Source organism: Lontra canadensis, unplaced genomic scaffold (genome assembly GCF_010015895.1).
Source record: "Lontra canadensis isolate GAN:19392208 unplaced genomic scaffold, GSC_riverotter_1.0 scaffold29, whole genome shotgun sequence".
Lineage (NCBI taxonomy): Eukaryota > Metazoa > Chordata > Mammalia > Carnivora > Mustelidae > Lontra > Lontra canadensis.
This window is the reverse complement of record NW_022631023.1, coordinates 3,022,943-3,043,036: the sequence shown is the minus strand read 5'-3', so window position 1 is coordinate 3,043,036 and position 20,094 is coordinate 3,022,943. Positions and strand designations below refer to the sequence as shown.

The 20,094-nt window shown below is 63.4% G+C and overlaps 1 protein-coding gene across 3 annotated transcripts in view; it reads left to right on the top strand.

Moving 5' to 3' along the window:
- The window catches only part of PDE9A (phosphodiesterase 9A), an 80,419-nt gene extending 63,324 nt beyond the window's left edge, over positions 1 to 17,095 (top strand). For 2 of the 3 annotated variants that reach the window (XM_032865274.1, XM_032865276.1), the window contains 12 exons: positions 253 to 327; positions 2,086 to 2,160; positions 5,499 to 5,585; positions 6,335 to 6,439; positions 6,606 to 6,688; positions 7,645 to 7,801; positions 10,359 to 10,472; positions 12,542 to 12,646; positions 13,352 to 13,480; positions 14,543 to 14,638; positions 16,026 to 16,134; positions 16,924 to 17,095. In XM_032865274.1, coding sequence (XP_032721165.1) covers positions 253 to 327; positions 2,086 to 2,160; positions 5,499 to 5,585; positions 6,335 to 6,439; positions 6,606 to 6,688; positions 7,645 to 7,801; positions 10,359 to 10,472; positions 12,542 to 12,646; positions 13,352 to 13,480; positions 14,543 to 14,638; positions 16,026 to 16,118 — 1,119 coding nt within the window. In that variant the 3' untranslated portion in view covers positions 16,119 to 16,134; positions 16,924 to 17,095. The remainder of the gene's footprint in view (positions 1 to 252; positions 328 to 2,085; positions 2,161 to 5,498; positions 5,586 to 6,334; positions 6,440 to 6,605; positions 6,689 to 7,644; positions 7,802 to 10,358; positions 10,473 to 12,541; positions 12,647 to 13,351; positions 13,481 to 14,542; positions 14,639 to 16,025; positions 16,135 to 16,923) is intronic. The other variant, XM_032865275.1, reaches the window with a different exon arrangement.
- The last annotated feature ends 2,999 nt before the right edge of the window (positions 17,096 to 20,094 follow it).

Here is a 20,094-nt window from a genome sequence, read left to right as displayed (position 1 = left end):
CGTTAAAAGATTTTTTAGGAATTTGCCTGAAGTGGAGCTGACGTGTTTTCTGAGAGAGCAGTGTCCCCGGGTCCAGGCAGGGTCCCTGGCAGGTTCGCCATGACAGATCATGGGCTTGCCGACTTATGCTCCTGTAATAAACGAGGACACGGGGCCTATGGGGTCTGGACTTGGCTGGGGCTTCTTTGGTGTCGCTCTGAGGAGCGGCCCCCACCGGACACCCCGTCCGCAGCTAATTCTGACTGTCCTAATTCCAGCTGTCCCTGTAGGTACAGTTTTGTGGACAAGAAGCTGAGCCCTCCGCGTGATGTCCCCACGTACCCCAAGGTGAGAGGAAGTTCTAGCTCTGGAGAAGCGGTCTGTGCCCCTGGCCAGGCCCCCGACCCTCAGCCACCCTGACTTCCTGGCCAGGCCCCGTCTGTCCGCATGTTTGCAAACGCAGCTCCCGCCGTGGCCCCGGGCTGTGGGACCCCCACCCCCCGCCGTTCTCAGGCCCAGTGCTTTTTCTCTCTGCCGTGACCCCAGGCCAGCAGGTCACAGCCCCTCCCCGCTGTCCACCCCTCGCCCACTGGGTGAAGGTGTTTACGCTCAGACGGTACTGTAAGGAGCTTCCTTTTTTTTTTTTTTATGGTTTTTATTTATTTATCTGACAGAGATCACAAGCAGGCAGAGAGGCAGGCAGAGAGAGAGGAGGAAGCAGGCTCCCTGCTGAGCAGACAGCCCAGTTCGGGGCACGATCCCAGGACCCTGGGATCATGACCTGAGCCAAAGGCAGAGGCTTAACCCACTGAGCCACCCAGGAGCTTCCATTTCTAAAATCACCTAACCTCCGCCTCCATGAGAAGTTTCGCTTTTCCGCCTCTAGAATTTTCTCCCTTGCGAGAGCCCAGGCCCTGGCGGAGGGCCCAGTGACCAGGGAGTTGGGGGGCTGGGGGCTTCCAACCACCACAGAGCAGGGTCTTTTGATGTCGGTCACCCTCTCGGCCGTGCCTTCAGCCGAGTGCACGAGACCCTGGCCTGGCAGACTGTCCCCTCGGGCTTGCGCTTAGAGTCAGGGTCGGCGTGCTGGCACGGGGATAGGCGTCCCAGGCCCAGCATGGGGCAAACCGCCCCCCACCGCCCACGGTCCTTGCGGGGACAGAGAGCCTCCCGGAGCCGCCCTGTGAGGGGTTCCCCCAACCCAGTTCCAAACGCGTGCGGCGTATCGCCTGAGGAATTCAGATGGGCACCGGGGCCTCTGTCTCACGGGAACACATGACCGGCCTCTCCCGATCCTGCCCCGGGGCCCACGAGGCCGCCGACGGCCAGAATGAAAGGTGTCCATCCTCCGTCCTCCGTAGCAGCTCCTTACAAGAAACCAAACGGGCGCCCGGGGGGCTGGGTCGGTTAGGCAGCCAGCTCTTGGCTTCAGCTCAGGGTCCTGGAACCGAGCCCCACGTCGGGCTCCGAGCTCAGCAGGGAGCCTCCTTGGGATTCTCGCTCCTCTGCCCCTCCCCGTGCTTGCTCTCTCTCTGCGTAATAATAATAGTAATAAATGAAGGAAAAACCAAGCAAACCAAAGACCTCGGGGAAGACCCCATCTCATCCCCGAGCACCATGACGGTCTTACATCTGAGGTCACAGCCTGTTCCCCGTGACGGTTTGACCCGAACTCTGGCGCTCCCTGATCCGCAGCCCCCAGGCCGGCCAGCTGTGGCAGCCAAAGGCAGAAACTCCAAATCGCTTCCTGCCCAGGATTTGAATCTAGGCCAAGTTCATCCTTCTTCCTTGGCTTCACTCTAGTGTTTTTCCCGTCGGGTTTACGGAGAGGCCGTTCACCCGGAGTCACCCGGAGTTTGTCTCCGCGACTTTGGAGAGACTTAGGCAGGCGTTGAGTGGGGGACATCTGTCACCCCACGGCCCCGCGTCTGGCCGCGGACGGAAAGTCTGAGCCCGGCCCTCGCAGAATCCTTGTAGAGTGTGGCCTTGGAGTCCGTGCGCAGGTGACCGGGGGCAGGAGGATGTGGAGCAAACATCCCCCCGCCCCCGCAAGGTCACTGGTCTTCGTCCCAGCCCAGAGCCTAACCAGCCCCCTGTCCTCCCCAGTACCTGCTCTCTCCGGAGACCATCGAAGCTCTCAGGAAACCCACCTTCGACGTCTGGCTCTGGGAGCCCAACGAGGTGAGTGAGCGCCCCAGTGCCAGCGTCACGGGGACCCACTGGGGCCCCCCGCAGCTCCGCCTGCTGAAGGCCTCAAGTCCCCAGGCGCTCCCTCAGTCTGACTCTGGGTGGGCTCAGGAGGGCGAGGACACGGGACTCAGGCAGGGGGTGTCAGAGCAGAGGCGCGGGCAGGATGGTGCATCCCCGGCCCACACACCCTCCGGGCTGCCGCATCCCCCAGGGGGAGACCCGGGACTCCCGCAGCAAGCCCGTTCTCCTGGTGTCCCCTTTTGCTGAGAAAACACTAACATGGAGATTTCCGTCTGTTCGGTGTAATGTAATAACATCAGTCGTACTCGTCCATTCCTGATCCCCGAGAACACGAGTCCCTCGTGTTGGACACGACGTCCAGCAAATCTGCGACTCCTCCGGCTTTCTGGTAACACAGACACGCAGAATGGCCGCCCCCCAGCCAGCTCGCCGCAGGGGACAGGCAAGGAGGGCTCTGTGCCCTGCGCAGGCACATCTCGCCGGCCAGGACTTGGGGTCACTAAAGTCCCGGTCTCGTGCTTTCGTTCCTGCACCGAGAGTGGCCTCCACCCCACTGCGGTCCCGCGTCCCAGGGATCGTCCCACCGCACACGCCCGGCCAAACTCGTGTGCCCCAAATCATCCAGCCACCCGGGAGCCTGCAGGACTGGAAAGGGTGGGAGGAGGCGTGACCAGGAGAAACGGGAGGTGGATCCTTGAAGACCAGTCCTAGGACCAAGGTCCAAGCAGGGAACCCGGGCAGGGAAGGCCTGCGCGTGGGCGAGAGGACACCCAGGATGGCTTAGCGCCCACAGATTCCTGCTTCCGGCGGGTGCACAAACACGGCTGCTGGAAATCGCTCTGGCTTCCGCGTGCGGGGAGTGAGGGCAGAGCCCAGTCCCCAAGGGCAGAACGCATGCCTGGAACTAGGCCCTCGCTGCCCACTCCATCTGCATCTCCCATGGAGTCCCGCCGTGGCCGGAGAGGCTGAAGGAGTCACGCAGCCACGAGGGGAAGGCTGCCTGCCCACGGCGTCAGGGCCGGGGTGAAGTCCGCAGGTGGGGCCGGCCTCTGGGTGGGCCCCTCAGTGCCCGGGGCAGGCTGCTCAGCGGTCTTGGGGTTTCCAGAAATGTTCTGCCGGCAGACGGCCGGCACACAGCCAGGAGCCAGAAGCCCCCAAAGACAGGAGCCCCGGTCTCTGCCAATCTGGGGATGCCGTGGATTTGGGACTGTGGACGGTGAAGGCCCCCACAGCTGCTTCTGGCCTCCCACAAAGCAGCTCACGTCCGGGAACATGTATTCCTTCGTGTGGGGCTATCACTGTGCCCAGCAGCCCCGGCCCCGGCCAGGGTCCTCGGGATCACGAAACAGAGGAAATGCCTTCCAGTGTTCTTGTCCCCCACTAGCTGACATGCCAGAGCTCTTCCTAGCACGGCCACTAGCCCAGAGCATGGGGCTCGCAGGCCACAGGGCCACAGTCTCTGACGAGTGCCCGTAGCCAGCTCCACGCGGCCACCCGGCCGGGACTGCCCAGTGTCCACGGGAACAGGTGCCCAAGAACTGTTGTACGTGTCCCAGGGTGGGACCAGATGGTCTCGTCTGCCAGTCACCTCCAGCTGTGGACTCCCGACCTCACCACCACCGCCATGGCTCACGGGGCCTGCAGGAGTTGTGCGTGCACGTGGGGTGGGGAGCAGAGGGCGCTGCGGGGCCATGGCCCGAGCACCAGCGTCCACGACAGTGGGCACCACTCCAACCACACACCAGGGCCCCGGACTCCTCCCCAGAGCCTGGCAGCCTGCCCATGACGCAGTCTGCATCCATCCTATCCCCTTGAGGACAATCCGTCTGTGACACCGTGGGCTCCCGCACGTGGCGTATGGGGGTACTTCCCATCCCCCCACTGAACTCTTGGCAATGCCACAGGTCTCTGCTCCGTGGCGTTCCCTCCACAGCCATCTTGTGGATGCTCCAGGCACGGGGCTGGACCCGCAGAACCCGTGCTCCCTGTGCTCCCAGCTGTCCCAGTGCCGTGTGACGAGGACGGGTCTCTGGTGACGCACCCGTGTGACGAGGATGGGTCACTGGTGACGCGCCCATGTGATGAGGATGGGTCTTTGGTGGCCCTGTAGTCCTGAGCTCAGGCAGCCGCAACATGCACAACGGGCCAAGAGCGCATTTTCTCCCTCCTGGAAGCCCGAGGTCAGGCATCCCCCGGGCCTGTCCCCCGTGAAGACGCCGCCTTCCATGTCCTCACATGGTCGTCCCTGCGTGCATGTCTGTTCCGGTCTCCTCTCCTCATGGGGACACCGGTCCTAATGGGCCAGGGCCACCCCGATGACCTCATTGAAACTTAACGGGTGTTTAAAGGCCCTCCGTCCACACAGTCGCATCGGGGGTTAGACCTTAAACATGCTGATTTGGGTGCCGCGGTTCTGTCCATAACATACCTATTTGGGAAGAGAAGGTCACACGGTGACCAGGGGCAGCCCAGGAGTGTGGCCGCGCAGGCCTCAGGGAGCTGGCGGATGGGACGGGGGCAGGGCCACACGCCTGAGCCGGGGAGCGTGGGCTGGTGTCCTGCCCCGTGCCACCAGGCAGTGTCTAGCAGTCCCCGCCTCACGGGTCTCCGGTCTTCTGGGGCCTGCGTCCGAAACCGGCTTCCCAGGAAGCAGAGCCCACGCTCTCAGACGCTCACGTTTTAATCATTTGGTCCTTCTGCCCTGGCTTAATTAGCTCCGTGGTCCCGAGCGGCGTTTAAATAGATCACAGCGACGACAATCACTCCTCTTTGGGACTGAAGACGAATCTATTTTAACCTGAGCAAGAATTCTGTAGACGGCGGCTCCGTGACGGGAACATGGCTTACCTCGCAGACCACACGAGCGGCGCCTTACAGTGTGTGTCTGGTCCCACAGGCCCCTCGGGGCGCACCAAGCGTGCTGGGGACGGAGGCCACTGAGTCTCACCAATACTGGGCATCAAGACACCTGCTCACGGGCGCGCGTCCCATGGAGCCGTGTCCCAGCACCTCGGCCTGGCTTCCCATGAGGCCAAGTTCAGAGTCACTTCTGACGCGGTCCCTCCCCACCGCTGTCCCTCCTCGCCTGCAACCCCCTTGACTTCTCAGCCCAGCTGCTCTTTCAGGCCCCACGTCCCTGCTAGGGGTCCCAAGACCCCTTCTCCCAGTCAACATGGCTTCACCCTCGGGACCGCTGAGACGGGAGGCTCACCCTCTAGGGACCGCCGGGCCCTGCAGGCATCAGCTGGGTTGGGCGGCTGCGTGGGCCCGCCCCTGCCACCCACCCACTTCTGCCGCTGTGTCCGCAGATGCTGAGCTGCTTGGAGCACATGTACCACGACCTGGGCCTGGTCAGAGACTTCTCCATCAACCCCATCACGCTCCGGAGGTGGCTGGTAAGTGCGGCCCCCCCCCGCCCCTCGAGGACAGTGTCATCTGGTTGCTCAGCAGCGGAGCACCCACGCACCTTCCAGGTGGCGCTGGGCCTCCCGCACGCGGAGGGACATGCCCACGAGCGGTCCGTGAGGACGTGCAGCCTGTGTCTGTCCGTCTCCTACCAGAGCATGCAGGGCCCCTCGGCTGCTGCTCTGGGGCACGAGAAAATAGGGGGAACTGGGAGGGGAACTGGGAGGGACCGGCGAAGCCAGCGTGTGTGTGAGGGGTCGTGGGACGTGCGCGTGTGCGTGGATGTCAGCGTGTGTGCAGTGAGTGCGGGACCGTGTGCCTGCGGGTGCGGGCGTGTGGGAGTGTGTGTTTAGCCACAAATTACTTTAAATAAAATGCTGCTTGGAACCAAGCATGGACAGATTAGATGTTAAATACTAAAATAGGAACAGGTGTGAGGAGGGCCGGGACCCAGAGCCGCTCCGACAGCCCCCCAGCCGTGCCCACAGTATCCCGTCCCCTCGTGGCTCTTCGTGTCCATGAGCCCGGGGGAAAGCTCGTCGCCCCTGCCCTTGGCTGCAGGGTGGCTCCCCCGGGCCTCCTCCCCCCTACCTCCAGCAAGCCCGGGAGTGCTGCTGGGCTCTGGGAGAACGCCCCCGAGCCACCAGCCACCAGCCGGCCCACGGAGGGGAGGGATCCGCCCAGGGCAGCTGGGGCTGCAGGCCGTGGCCATGGGCATCAGGGCCTCCGTCTCCCGCAGCTCTGCGTGCAGGACAACTACAGGAACAACCCCTTCCACAACTTCCGGCACTGCTTCTGCGTGGCCCAGATGATGTACAGCATGGTCTGGCTCTGCGGGCTCCAGGTGGGTCCCTTTCGGGGGGCGGGCACCTCGCTCGGGACGCGGCCCCCACCTGCGCCCGCCCTGGTCGGCGCCCTCGTGGGGCCGCTGCTCTGCCAGAGGGGCAGGTCCCCCCCACCCCGCCCCCGGGCCTTCCTCCTCCTCAAACGCTCCCACTCTCTCTCTGCAGGAGAAGTTTTCCCAAATGGACATCTTGATTCTAATGACGGCCGCCATCTGCCACGATTTGGACCACCCGGGGTACAACAACACGTATGTACCCGATCTTTCTTTTTTCCCCTTCAAAGGGCTCTCCGGTTATCAGAGTGGCCTCTCCAGCTTACAACACAGGCCGGAGGCAGGCTGGAGCTGTGGGCCGAAGCCTCAATAGCCCCCAGCTACCCCCCCCCCATAGGACACAGCTCCCACTCTGCGGCTGGCTGGGTCCAGAGTCTCGGCCTCCCGGGACAGACACTCCAGCTTCCCAAGCCCCCAGGCGCTGCCATGCTGCTCTGTGGGCCCACAGCGGCCTGCGATCTGCTCAGGCAGACCAGAGCCCTGCGGTGCCAGACCTCCCCTCCACCCGAAGCAGGCATGGTGCCTGCCCCTGACACCCCGTTCTCCGGATCCCCCTCCCCAGCCTGTCTGCAGCAGGACGGAGGCAGAGAGGGAGTACAGAGGGGAAGCGGGTGGGAGGGGTCCCAGGCAGACAGGCCAGGCTCCACAGAACAGCGATCCAGCCCCATTCTGGGGGACACCCCGCAGACTGCCAGGCTGTGTGGCCCGGTGACGCCGCTGTTCGAGCAGGTGCGTGGCCGAGAGCTCACCGTCCCGTCTGACGCAGGCCCCCACGGTGCGGGCACCCGTGCCCCTCCGACGAGGGGCTCCGTGCACGTCCGCTCCCCCCTTCACACGGGAGACCATGTGCGAAGCCCAGTGCGGCCCAGGGTCGTAGCCGCAGCGCGAAGGGGAAGACACGCCCTGGTGCCCCTCCCCCGCCAAACACCTGCCCTTTGCGCAGAGTGACGATGTGGCGAGGGCCCAGAAGGAAGGGCTGAGCGCCTTCGGGGCACCGTCCCTGGAGCCAGGGAGCACTGCTGGGGGTCCAGCTGGCAGGGCTGTTAGACCTTGAGGGCATCAGGGAAAAGGGCGGCAGGAGTCAGGAGAGCCCGGGAGAGCGCGTCCCCACGGGTGCCCAAGGCTCCGTGTGTTCTCTCCTCCGATGGCAGGTACCAGATCAACGCCCGCACGGAGCTGGCCGTCCGCTACAACGACATCTCGCCCCTGGAGAACCACCACTGCGCCGTGGCCTTTCAGATCCTCGCCCGGCCCGAGTGCAACATCTTTGCCAACGTGCAGCCCGACGGGTTCAAGCAGATCCGACAGGTGTGTGGGGCCAAGGGCCCCCTGATGGCACGGGGTCGGGGGGGAGACGATGAGCACAGCCCCAGGGCAGGACCCCTCACTCCAGCGGCAGAGGGCTGCTCTCCCGGCCCCATCCCTCCCCAACAAGGCCAGCGGCACCCCCGGGAGAGGCAAGCCCTCCGCACGTATACACGGGACCCCGAGGACCTGCATCTCACCGAATCCCGTGAGATCCGTCCTTTCTCCAGCCCGCAGCCTGGGAGAGTGAGGGTTCCAGAGGCTGGTCAGTCACCGGAGGGCCGCCATGAGTTCGTGCAGCCCTGGACAGACCCGCCTGCTGCACCCAACCTACCAGAAACTGGCTGCTTCCCGAACCCCCCCCTCAACCCAGTCAGCCCCACCGCAGGTTCAGACAAGTGCTAGGGGAGGGGACGCCACCCTCCGGTCCTGAGACACATTCCCACTCCCTGGGAAGTGATGCCCCCTTCCCCGCCGAACACAGTTCTGGGTGCTGCTGCCTCTGATGTTTCCGGGGGAGGGAAGAGACCAGAAGGACCCCTTAGAGGAGTGCGTGGGTTGAACCGTGGCCCCCTTCCACCAAAGACATTGCCCCGGACCCCGTGAATGTGACTGGGCTTGGGAAGAGTCCTTGCTGGTAGCTGAGTTAGATCTCTAGAGGGGATTAGCTTGGGTTATCCAGGTCGTCCCTAAATCCAATGACAAGTGTCCTCAGAAGAGACAGAATGGCGGATGTGCATGGAGAGGAATGCCGCGTAACCCAGTGGCAGAGACGTGGACCTGAATCAGGGAGCGCCTGGGGCCTCTGGGAGCAGGAAAAATCAGGAAGGACACTTCCCGGAGCTTTGAGACTTCTGGCCTCCGGACTGTGAGAGGGGGCCTTCCTGTGGGTCCCCGTCATCCTGCGAGTGGCGCACATGTGGCAGCCTCAGGACACGCGTGCCGGGGGCCATCTCCACGTGGAGGAGCCAGGCTCTGCGGTCCCACGGATGAGACCCTCACCCGCTCGATGCCTCAGGGTCTGGCTTCAAGGTGCACCTGATAAAGACAGGGAGTCCGGGCTCTCCCTCCTGGAGATCCGATGGCTTCCCTCCATCGAGAACCGCAGCCTCGTAAACCAGGGTCACCCATCGGCCCTGCTTCCGGGAGCTCAGTGCACAGGGCGGTGCCGAAGGTCGGTCATCCTTGAGTCACCAGTTCCCAGCACAGCTGTGTCCCCTTCATCTGGGGCCTTTCCCGCTTCTCTCCCCCACTCTGGGGTCTCCCGCCCGGGTGCCACAAGAGTCAGGATGAGCCGAGGTGCGTCCTTCTCCAAAGTGCGAGAAGGGGCAGGTCATGGCCCTGACGCGGCAGCCCAGGGAGGAGCTCCTGCAGGGACCGGCCTGGAGACACCCAGCAGCCGGGTCCCCCTCATGTGCGACCCGCCCCCAGGGGACCGTCAGAGCAGGACCCGACTCCTCGCACCGCCTGCCAGAGGGACACAGGAGGCTTGACCTGCCTCCAACACGGGACTAACAGGAAAATGAGATTTTCTGAGCATAAAATCAGTTGTCCCAACTTCGTATAAAGATTTTATCTATTTATTTAGAGATAGAAACCCCGAGCCCGGGGACGAGCAGAGGGAGAGGGATGGGCAGACGCTGTGCCAAGCGTGGGGCCCCAATATCGTGACCCTGAGATCATGACTTGACCCAAAGGTAGATGCTTCGCCGGCAGAGCCCCCCGAGCACCCCTGATTTCAGTTCCACACCGGACGCTGCAGCTGTTTTCTGGGGAAAGTACAGCCCCCGTACAGCACAGAGGTGTGTCCTCACACGTTTTCAGGGTGCACAGTCACGGCTTCAAATCCTGTTACTTCTGCTAACAAGGTAATAAAATATATCTTAAAGAACCACCACATCCTTGAGGCGTCTGAGTGGCTCAGTCGGTTGAGGTCCTATCTCAGCTCAGGTCTTGATCTCGGGGTCGTGAGTTCAAGCCCGCTTTGGGCACCACACTGAGCCTGGAGACTACTTGAAAAAAAAAATTAAGGAATCATGGCGTCGCCGTTCACAACTGTGTTAGTGGAACAGTGCTGACCAGTAGACCGGACTCTGATGGCTCCCAAGCAGCGAAGGCACGGACTGGATAACGGGAAAAAGTCCCCCGGAAAATCATTCTTGACCTCGACGACGCGGTGGGAAAGGAACAGCCATATTCCTGGATTCCGGGATTGAAGGGAGGCCTTCGTCCTTGCCGGAAAGCCACCGTCACAAGGAAGCACGGTACTGGGCCTCCCGCCTCCGAGCGAGCAGGCCCGGCCGGGCTGCCTCCTCCCGGACCCGGCACTCGGGGCTCGCTCACGGCGCCTGGGTTTCAAACCCCACCTCCCCTCGACAGCCGTGGCCTGGGAGGCTCCCAGCCTCCTCCAGGCTCCGCTTCCTCGTCCTGAAAATGAGGACGCTGATTCTCGGAGACACACGTCGAGTGGGCACGGCGCAGGGGGCTCAGCCCACAGCCAGCACTCGCGGACGGACGCTGGGCCGGTCCCCGGGATTAACATTCTGCTTTCGCGTTTCAGGGGATGATCACATTAATTTTAGCCACTGACATGGCAAGACACGCAGAAATTATGGATTCTTTCAAAGAAACGATGGAGAATTTTGACTACAGCAACGAGGAGCACATGACCCTTGTAAGTAGCTTGTTTGAGCTCATTCGGGGCTGGTGCGGGAGTCCCACTCTCTGGCCCAGGCTGGGAACCGGCGAACCCTCGCTTGGCCCTGGAGCGAGGCGTGACTGACGTGGGCGCCCGGTCCCAGGCTTGCCTGGAAAGCCCCCAGCGAGCCCGTGTCCCGGTGAGAGGTGGCGTGTCTGATGCTGCATCTCATTCTGACTTGAAGGCAGTGAGTGGTAAAGGCAACCCTTCTTGCTCTGGTTTGCTGAGAACAAAGCACCCCCCACCCCCACGAAGGCACAGCCCCAGAAAGCCCTCTGCACACCAGCTTCTGGGCGGGCAGGTCAGGGATCCCCAGGGCCCCTTCCCAGCTCACCCCTCCCCGAGCGGAGACCAGGCGTCCAGAGAAGGGGAGCTCTCCCGTGAGGACAGCCCACCTGTGTCTGCGCCGCGCCTGCCCTTTTAAGAGAAAAACACACGGAAACGCCCTTCCCAGCCTTCAGGGAAGGGGTGACGCTGAGCCTGGTCTGGGTGTGAGGCCTGCTTTCCGGCATCACTGGTGGTCCCCTTCCATCCCTAGAAGCTGACGAACAGGACAGCCCTCTGAGATTGGGCTGCCCTGACCATCCCGTCCCCAAACCAGAATTCTAGCAACACAGAGAATGTGCGGGGCAAAGACCTCACATCTTCCATAAGTAACAGCAGGAGAAAGTGGCCCCGAGAGCCAGGGCCTCCCCAGGCTTCCCTTCGTGGAGCTGGACGTGGGGAGACACAGTCATGTTGGAGGGACAGCCTTGCTTCTGAAAAGCCAGCGGCGTGTGGGAGGTGCTGAACCCCCACGGCAGGGCGAGGAGGAAAGACGAGTAGGCCGTGTCCCTTCGGGGCTTCCGTGTTACCCTGTGACACATGAGGAAAGGCCCTCGCGGGCGGGAGGCCAGAGGTCGAGCCTTCCGGACGATGAGCCACACGGAGCGACCATCACTCCTTTACTGCCTCCCAGCTGTTCACGCAAGGGGGAGCAGAGTGCCCTCTGCCCCCTCACAGAGTGAGGGCCCGTGGGCAGACCAGGGAGCCCCCCAAGCACCCACTACTTGGTGGACTGGGGGGCTGGCAGCGGAAGAGGGGAAGGCCCCAGAGTGGAAAGGGTCAGAATGGATTTAGGGCCTCCACCGACACCTCCAGCAGCAAGCCTGGGTGCTGTGCCCCATGTGGCCGGGGCCCGAGGTCCCGGCACGGCTCCGTCCAGGATGCAGCGCCCGGGCAGTGCCCCCGGCCCCAGGTGAGCTCCCCTGAGGCCTGCCGAGCAGGGCCCTGTCACGGCCTGAGCTCTGGAGCCACCTCACAGAGCCTGGGATCGACTCCCGGGCTCGATAAGGAAGGGGGGTGATCAGGGACAGGGAAAGGGCCACTGGTCACCCTGGGGTTCACCTAGGGGTCGGGCCAGATTCTGAGCTGAGCGGAGAGGTGCGCTGCAGGGTCAGGCTTCCCGGTGGCCTCCCAGAAGACCGGGTGCAAAGAGCTCAGGCCCACGCAGGGCCCACAAGCCCTCGCTGGTGTGTCCGGGGGGACCTCCTGCTGGGTCACCTTCAGACCCCGATCGGGGCCAACGCTCTGTCCCGGGACGTCGGTGACCCCTGGGGACCGTCGCATGCTAGAGTAAGGCCAGGCCACACTGCACCTTCGGGCTTAGTGGACACGCTCTGGACGCGACCGGTCATTCTAAAGGGTCCACGTCAGGCCCGAACCTCAGCAGGCCCAGAGGGCCAGTCTCCTGGGATGAAAGTCACCCCCCGGGGAGGAAGTAGCAGCAGGCGGCCGAGCTGGGGGACAGCATTTGGCGCCGGGCGGCAGCCAGGAAGGCTGGAAGGAGCAGGACCGGGAAGGGGAGCGGCTGCGGGGAGGGAAGGCCTCTCCAGAGTGGTGGCTCGAGCAGAAAGGGCAGGGGCGCCGGGCAGAGAGTGCGGGTCCCCAGGGGAGACACGGGCCCGGGAGCAGAGGGCGGAAGCCCACACCGCCTTCTCCTGGGGGAGACAGCAGCAGCGAGACCCGCTCCGTGACGCACCCCTGACCCCAGATCTCTCCTCCAGCTGAAGATGATTTTGATCAAATGCTGCGACATCTCCAACGAGGTCCGTCCGATGGAAGTCGCGGAGCCCTGGGTGGACTGCTTGCTCGAGGAGTACTTCATGCAGGTAAGAGCGACCCCCACCCTCCAGACACCCCGCCGCTCGGCTTGGCCCTTTCCAGGCTCCGCGTTCGAAGAGCGACGGGGGGTACCCAGGGGGACGAGCGGAGCAGGTCCCGGACGGTTTCCCCAGCCTCCAGGAAGCCCTCACGGCAGGTGCACACGCGAGATGACCGGGTACACCCTGACACGGGAAAGACGGGGGCAGCCTGGGAAAGCGAGCTCTGGAACCTGCCACCCGTACCAGTAACTGAGCGGCTCGTGGGGTGGACAAGTCTGGCGAGTGGCCCGAAAGAGAAGCGGCAGAGGCAGGAGGGGCCCCCGGGGGTGGGTGACACCAAGCAGGTCGGTGGTCACTGCCAGCCCTAGGGAGGCCCTCAGAGAACCCAGCCAGCCCACATGGGCCGTGCCAGCCAGCCAGCGAGGCAGACCCCAGAAGGAGGCCGGGGGAGCTGCAGGCCGCCTCTGCCACGCAGCAGCTGGGTATCACGCTGCACGGGCCCGTCCCTGTGCCCCGTCCCCACGACCGCCCCACACGCCCTCTGAACGGTCCAGTGGCCGCAGCAGATCCCGCCTCCCTCCCTGTCGCTAGTTTGGCCCCTTAGCAGAGCAATCTGGTCGGGTGAGGCCTGGGAACGCACCCTAAGCCCTAGGTCCCCAGAGTCCATGGTGTTTCTCTCTAACGCTGCGGCTGATCCCCTGCACCCCACAGAGTGACCGCGAGAAGTCCGAGGGCCTTCCCGTGGCCCCTTTCATGGACCGGGACAAAGTGACCAAAGCCACGGCCCAAATTGGGTTCATCAAGTTTGTCCTGATCCCCATGTTCGAAATGGTGACCAAGGTGAGTGACTATCACCACGTGCTGAGGACGCCGCATTGAGAGATACACACGTGTGCACACACATTCCCACGCACGCCCGTGTGCGATCTAAGGTGGGACCCGAGGCCCCTCCGCCAGCATCCCCGGAGCCCGCACCCTCTGGCCTCGCCAGCTCGTGCCCCCCGGAGCCACCGCCAGGCCCTCCACTCCCAGGGCCCCTTTGCCTTCAGACGACCCTCCTATCCGGCCCCACTCTGCCTGGTACACGGCTGTCCCCAGGCAGATTTCAGCAAGGAGACCGTCTCTGCCTCTCCCCTGAACCTCCCCGGGGCTCCCCATGCCCCCGACACAGGGAGAGCTGCCCGCTCCTCGCACACAGTCCCCGCCGTCCCCGCATGCCTCTTGCAGGACGGTCGTCCCCTTTCTTCACACCTCCACCTTGGACGGAGAGCGCCCGTTCAGCAGCCTCGGCCCCGTGGCCCCTGCCAGCCTTCCAGAACACCTCAGTGCGTCCTCCCGTAAACCCCATTCACTGCTACTTCTCTGGGGACCTGCCTCCCCGCACATTCCTTCCCTGGACTTCCGGGCCTTTATCACGGCCAGCGGGTGCAGGGGCGCAGGACTGCCACATGGGCACTGCCCACCCCCCTGCAGCAGGACCGGGATGTGACCAGGGACGCACGGAAGCCATTCCACGGCTGAGAGCTGTGTGCGCAGGGTTCTACGCGGCAGGGACGGCAGGGCAGTTGAGGCCATGCCACAGGAAGGGTCTGGTTCCTCCAGCCACGGGCTGTCAGGAGACTGGCGGCAAGGCTGGCATCTGGACAACGGGCGTTCAGGGACAGGCGGGCCGTGGGCAGGTCCGTGGAAGTGAGGGGACAGAAACAGAGCGGGACTCAGAGGTGGGTGGGCAAGGGGGAGGCCTGCGGGTCTCCAGGAGCCACGGACCAGACAGACTCAGAACCACGGTCACCGGAGACCCCGCGGCAGCTGGCAGCCACTGTGTGGTCCCAACCCCCGGTGTCCCAGACGCTTTCTGCCGCCCTAAGAGCGACGGACTGTGACCCCGTGTGTCTCCCCCAGCTCTTCCCTGTGGCGGAGGAACTCATGCTCCAGCCCCTGTGGGAATCCAGAGATCACTACGAGGAGCTGAAGCAGCTGGACGACGCGGCCAAGGAGGTAACACGTGCCACGTGAGAAGGGTGGCGTTCCTCGTGGCGGGAGGAGACCTCCTCTCCACGCCCTGGGCGCCGCGGTGGGGGGCCCCCTGGACCGGAGCTCATTTCCATTCCCCCAAAACCCGGACCCTGGAAAACCAGGAAATCTATACCCTCCATGAGACCAAACTCCCCTGACGCCCTGCGGCCCTTGGAGGGGTCACGCCGCCCCGGTCATCGTGCTGTAACTGGAGGGGCCAGGATCTCTCCGCGTCTCGGGCCCCCTCAGAGCAGTGCCCCGGCCCCGTGTGTGTCCCTGTCCTCCCCCTGCCCCAGGCTGACCTTGCTCAGGGACAGGACAGCGGGGCGAGTCTCTCCCCCCAGGACAGAAGCCACCATCCACATCCCGGAGCTCACACACGGTGGCTCGGCCGCTCAGGGTCCGGGTGCTGTGAGGTCCGGTGCTGTGTCCGGGAAGGTCAGCTCACATGCTCAGAGCCGGTGCACAGGCGGCTGCACAGCCTGGGCCTCGGTGTGTGCCCGTCTCTCCTCGAGGACCCCTGCTTCCTGAGACCCACGCGGACCCCCCCACGGGATGTCCAACCACCCGCGGTTGGTCCGCCGCTGCCCCTCTCCCCGGGGGCCCTTATGCAGCCTGAGCAGTGTCCCTGCTGCCCCACACTTGTCCTGGTCCGGCCTCGGCCGCGCCACACACCCACCCCATTCGGTCTCTGCCGCTCCCTTCTGTCAGGGCTCCCAGTTATGGTGCCCCCGGCCTTGCTGCTGGGAGCCCTGTGCCCCGCTGAGCACCGGGTGGCCTCCCAGGCACCCTGAGTCGCTCTCGTCCCCCAAACTGCGGTGTGTACAACGCGTCATCAGGAACTGCCTGCCGGTCGATGGGCAGTCCAGACCCACAGCCCGTTTCTCTAGTCAGGTCCCGCTACCAGAAGGTCACAGAGAGGTCCTGAGACTCCAAAGCAAACAGTACAGACAGCAGTGTCTGAGCAGGTGTTCTTGGCAAGGCCCCCGGCAGGATTGCTAAGGCACCTTGGCATTCCTCTCCCTGCCCCAGAGCCCTCACTATAAAGGCCCCCTCGGACCCCAGGATGCCTTCCTATCCCCAGAAAGGACAAGCCCACAAAGGAGAAAGGGCTGCGGCCTCCATCATCGCCCCTGCCTGCCAGTCTACGGGGTTCTGCAGTCGGGCGAGCTAGCAGTCCAAGCTCCAGACTGTGGCCAAGTCGGCGAGGCCTCCGCGGCGGGGGCGGCGCGTGGGTGGGCAGACGGCTGCCAACATCCGTCTCGGTGACACTTGTCAGCATTTCAGTCAGCGGGAAGCTCTTCAGCAGATAAGGGGGCACTCGTGGGCTCCCGGAACCTGATTGCCACCTGCTCTGTCCTGCTTACAGAAGACGGAGGGCCTGACGTCCGGGGACACCGACGCACCCAGGGAGGGAAGCCGCGACGTGAGGAAAAGCGCAGAGAGGGCCATCCTGAATTGATATCTTGGTGCTTCCGGTAACTCAGACGGACACGGGCGGCAGTGACGGTCTGTGGGGCGGTGTGGAGGACAGAGGAGGGGAGGGCAGAAAACGCGAGTGCTGACGGCATTGAAGTGAGCAAGACTTTCACTCCTCGCCTGTAGCTCATAGACCTCAGCTCTGAAGGAAGGGGACGCGCTTTGGCTCTCAGCACAGCATCGGTCAGAACATTAGGGCCACCTACAAGGGAAAGCACGTGAAAGCTTCCCAGAAACGCGGTGTCGCTTACACGGCTGTGAGCGTACGCCGTGCACCTGACGTTGGCCACTCACTTGGCCCGTGTCAGAGCAAACCAGCCCCTTCGGTCTGACAGGTCACTGGAGAGAGTCTCGGCGACACAGCGTGCCAGGCACAAGGCATGGGAGGCAGGGTCCGACTTTGTATGGAGGGGCAGGGACAGGCACGGGCCCCCGACAGACCCCGCTGAGCTGAGGACAAGCAGACCGACCTGCACAATTGTCTCCACCTCTCTGAACCCCAGGGCCTGACTCTCCCCTCCAGCGGGAATAATCTCGTTACTGTGGTCTTGTCCAGTGAACGAGCAGAACGCAGGGTCGCCTCCCGTGCTCGTAAACACTGGTATTTCGTCTCCCGGGCACATCGTATTTTCCAGGGGTTCAGAAGAGGGATCAGAATTGTTTTATTTGGCCTAAATGTGCTCGACGGCGTGTGCGGTGTGCAGGCACTGTCTACAGTGCCTGTGACGTCTGAGAGCTCCCACCCATTTTCAGTCCCAACAGAAGCTTTTCGCTCTTCCTTTTCCAAGCAGGTGGAGCCTGAAGAAGGCATTTCGGTCACGGGTGGCGGTTCTGGACCAGGCCGCCCGAGCCTCGTGGGAGCCGACAGAGCAGGGGCAGCGGACTCTGAGGGCCTGACCCCACAAGACCATGTTTTCTAAGAACTGTTTTGTTCACTGATACAAAAAAAAAAAAAAAAAAGGAAATTCATGATGCTGTACAGAATTTTTATTTTTAAACTGTCTTTTAAATAATATATTCTTATACGGAAACGGGTATTGTACTTTTTTTTTGGTAGCGCTCTGCATCCTGGGGCTCCTTCCGGCAGTCCCCGGAGCCCCCTGAGCCCCCCAAGCCCCACGCGGAGACGAGGAACTGTGCTTCCCCCACACGTGTATCCCAGACCAGCACTCCCGTGTCACGTGTCGCCCCATCCCGTGTAAATTCATGATTAAACCTCAGGCGGTGCCCAGAGCGTGTCCTGTTTGTGAGCAGCGAGGGGCGCTGGCGGCCGTGTGCGGGGAGGCGTGGGGCCGAGGCGGCTGTGGGACACGGGTGTGAACACCCCACCAGGCTGATGCCCGCGCACGGGGAGGTGGACACTGACCACCTCAAACCGCAGACTGTGCTCAGCCTGTTCGAGGGTCTCAGGGGAGGAGAGCCGTCCCTTCTTCCTGCCTTTGTTTTGGGGACAAGCACTGGAGACATTCGGGGTGGCCTTGTGAGCATAAAGGGAGACTCGACCCCTGCTGAATGGCAGTCGGGCTCTGAGGGGCAGCGCACCCCCGAGCCCTCCCCGGCGCCCCGCGTGCACTCAGAGCCTCAGTGCGTCCCGGGCCTCGCACGTCCCCTCTGCCCCCTCCCCGGACGGAGGAGGCTCCGCTCGGAGAAGTCTGGAAAGGCCCTGCATATTCTGGGCTCTGTCGGCATTTCCTCTGGCGTAACTAGCGTCCTCCACACATTCGTTCCCTCTCGGCAAACTCCGCACACTGCTCCCCGTCCCCGAGTTTCATTTCTGCTGTGACATTTTGTGACATTTTGTGTCACTTCTTGAACTCAGGGCAGTACGAGCGGGGCCTTGGGCTCTCTCCTCTCATGGTCTTGTGTCTCATTTCCATCCCGCTAAAGCCAGTGCGGGGGCAGCTCCGGTGACAGGACACGACCCCAGCAGGCAGCCCACTGGCCAGGCACTCCCGCCACACGCCGCCCCCTGAGAGGTTTGTGACCTGCTCCCCCAGCGAAACCCTCTCCGACCAGCGCCCCCCACCCGCTGGGTTGTGCCCAGGGCCCACCTCGCCACGCTCCGCCCCTCGTGGAACATCACCCAGTGCTGGCAGAAGTCCGTGCTTCCGCCTGCACACACACACAACCACGTGCACATGCGTGTGTGCACACGTGCACACGTCTGTGTACCTACACACACAGTCACACACACACACACTCCAACGCACTTTGTCTGCATGGCAGGGCTGAGGTTCTACAAGTCCTGGAACGGGGAGCTCGGCGTCTCGGAGGCGTGGGTAAGGACAGCACCTCTGTGACAGTCCCCACCCCCGCTGGCGGCCAGTTTCCATCCACAGAGACCTCACGTCAGCTCCCTGCAAAGTGCTTCCTCCAACCTTCCTGCCTCCAGAACGTCTCTGCAGGAGGCCGCTCCTTCCCTCCTGTGCTGCCATCCAGGGGCCGCCTGGTCCACAAAGAGTCTGGCAAGTCTGGCCTCTGATGCTTCTGGGTTTCTCTAGCGGCCCCTGCGAGCACGCCCGCCTTCCGCATGAGTGTCCCACGGCGGCCACCAGCATAAGCGATGGGCATTCCTTCACGGCTCAGGAGGAAGAAGGCCCCAAACCGCGGTGTGGGCCGGGCTGCGCTCTGGGTCTTTCCTCCCCCCTTCCTGACTCTGGAGGCCACCAGCGGCCCTTGGCCATCCTGGGCTTGTGGCCGCATTGCCCCCATCGCCACCTCTGGGGTCACGTGGTCTCCTCCCCCGCAGGTCTCTGTGCCCAAACGTCCTCCTTCTGTGGGGACCCCAGTCCCTGGGTCCTGGCCCAGCCCACCTCCGGGCGACCTCGTCCTTGTGTTATTATACTGCAAAGACCCTATTTCCAAACAAGTTCACATTCACAGGTCCAGGTGGTCGTGATCCCTGTGGGGGGGACACAGCTCAGCCACACACACTGTCCCAGTCAGCCTTCCCGTCTCTCTCTGCCTCTCCCGTCATTCGGTTCCCGCTAACCCCCCCCAGGAGCCTGCCTCTCTCCCCGCAGCCACTGCTGTCGCATGCCCTCCCCCATCCAGGGCAGGGTCGCGGCTCAGCTCTCTGGGGAGGTTTTCTCTCAGCAGTCTTCCTCAAACAAGCCAGGATCCGAGGGAGGCACAGGACAGATGCCGTGAGGTGGGAGGGCGGCCGACTTGGGCCGGCAGGGTCTCTCTGGGAGGGCCGGAGCGACTCCCGGGACAGCCGGCAGAAAGGGAAGGTTGGCAGGAAGACACAGCGTGGCCATCTGCTCTGGCAAACGCCGACCTGCAGTGTTGGCTGCCTTTCAGCACCTGGCTGGGAACGGGGAGCGTCTCAGCTCCTGCCGCATAACAAAACCACCCCGAAACTTAGCGACCTGAAGCAACGTCGCATATTACTTCTCATGCATTTGCAGGTGGACTGGGCAGGATGCTCAGTCTGGCCCTGCTCGGCTGGAGCTGGTTGGTCTACACGGCGTTGGCCACATGTCTGGAGTTGCCTGATGTCCGCCGTGTGCGTGTCTGTCACCGTGGCAGGCTAACGTGGCTCCTGCTCATGGTGGCGATGTGGTCCCAGAGGCACGAGAGCAGGAGCCCCAGTGCTCGGACACTTGTCACGCCCGGGCATCCACGCAGCTACCACACTATGTGCCACGGGCCACAGAGAATCACTTGGTCAAGCCCAGGTCCAAGGGGGGCAGGGACGGACCCCACTTCACGACAGAGGGACGCGCACGTGGCCATCTGTTGGAGTGAGGAGGCCCACGGTCTAAACACAGCACAGGCAGCCTTGTCGCAGGGTCCTCTGGCTGCCTGTTTTAACCCCTCCTCCTCTCCCGCGCGACCTCAGGACTGAAGGCACGCGTAACCCCCACGGGCAGCAGCCGAACCGTTTCTCTGACGCCCCGTTGCTGTGATGCCCCCACTCCCACGGAAGGGGCTCAGCTCTGACGCTCTCGAAAGCT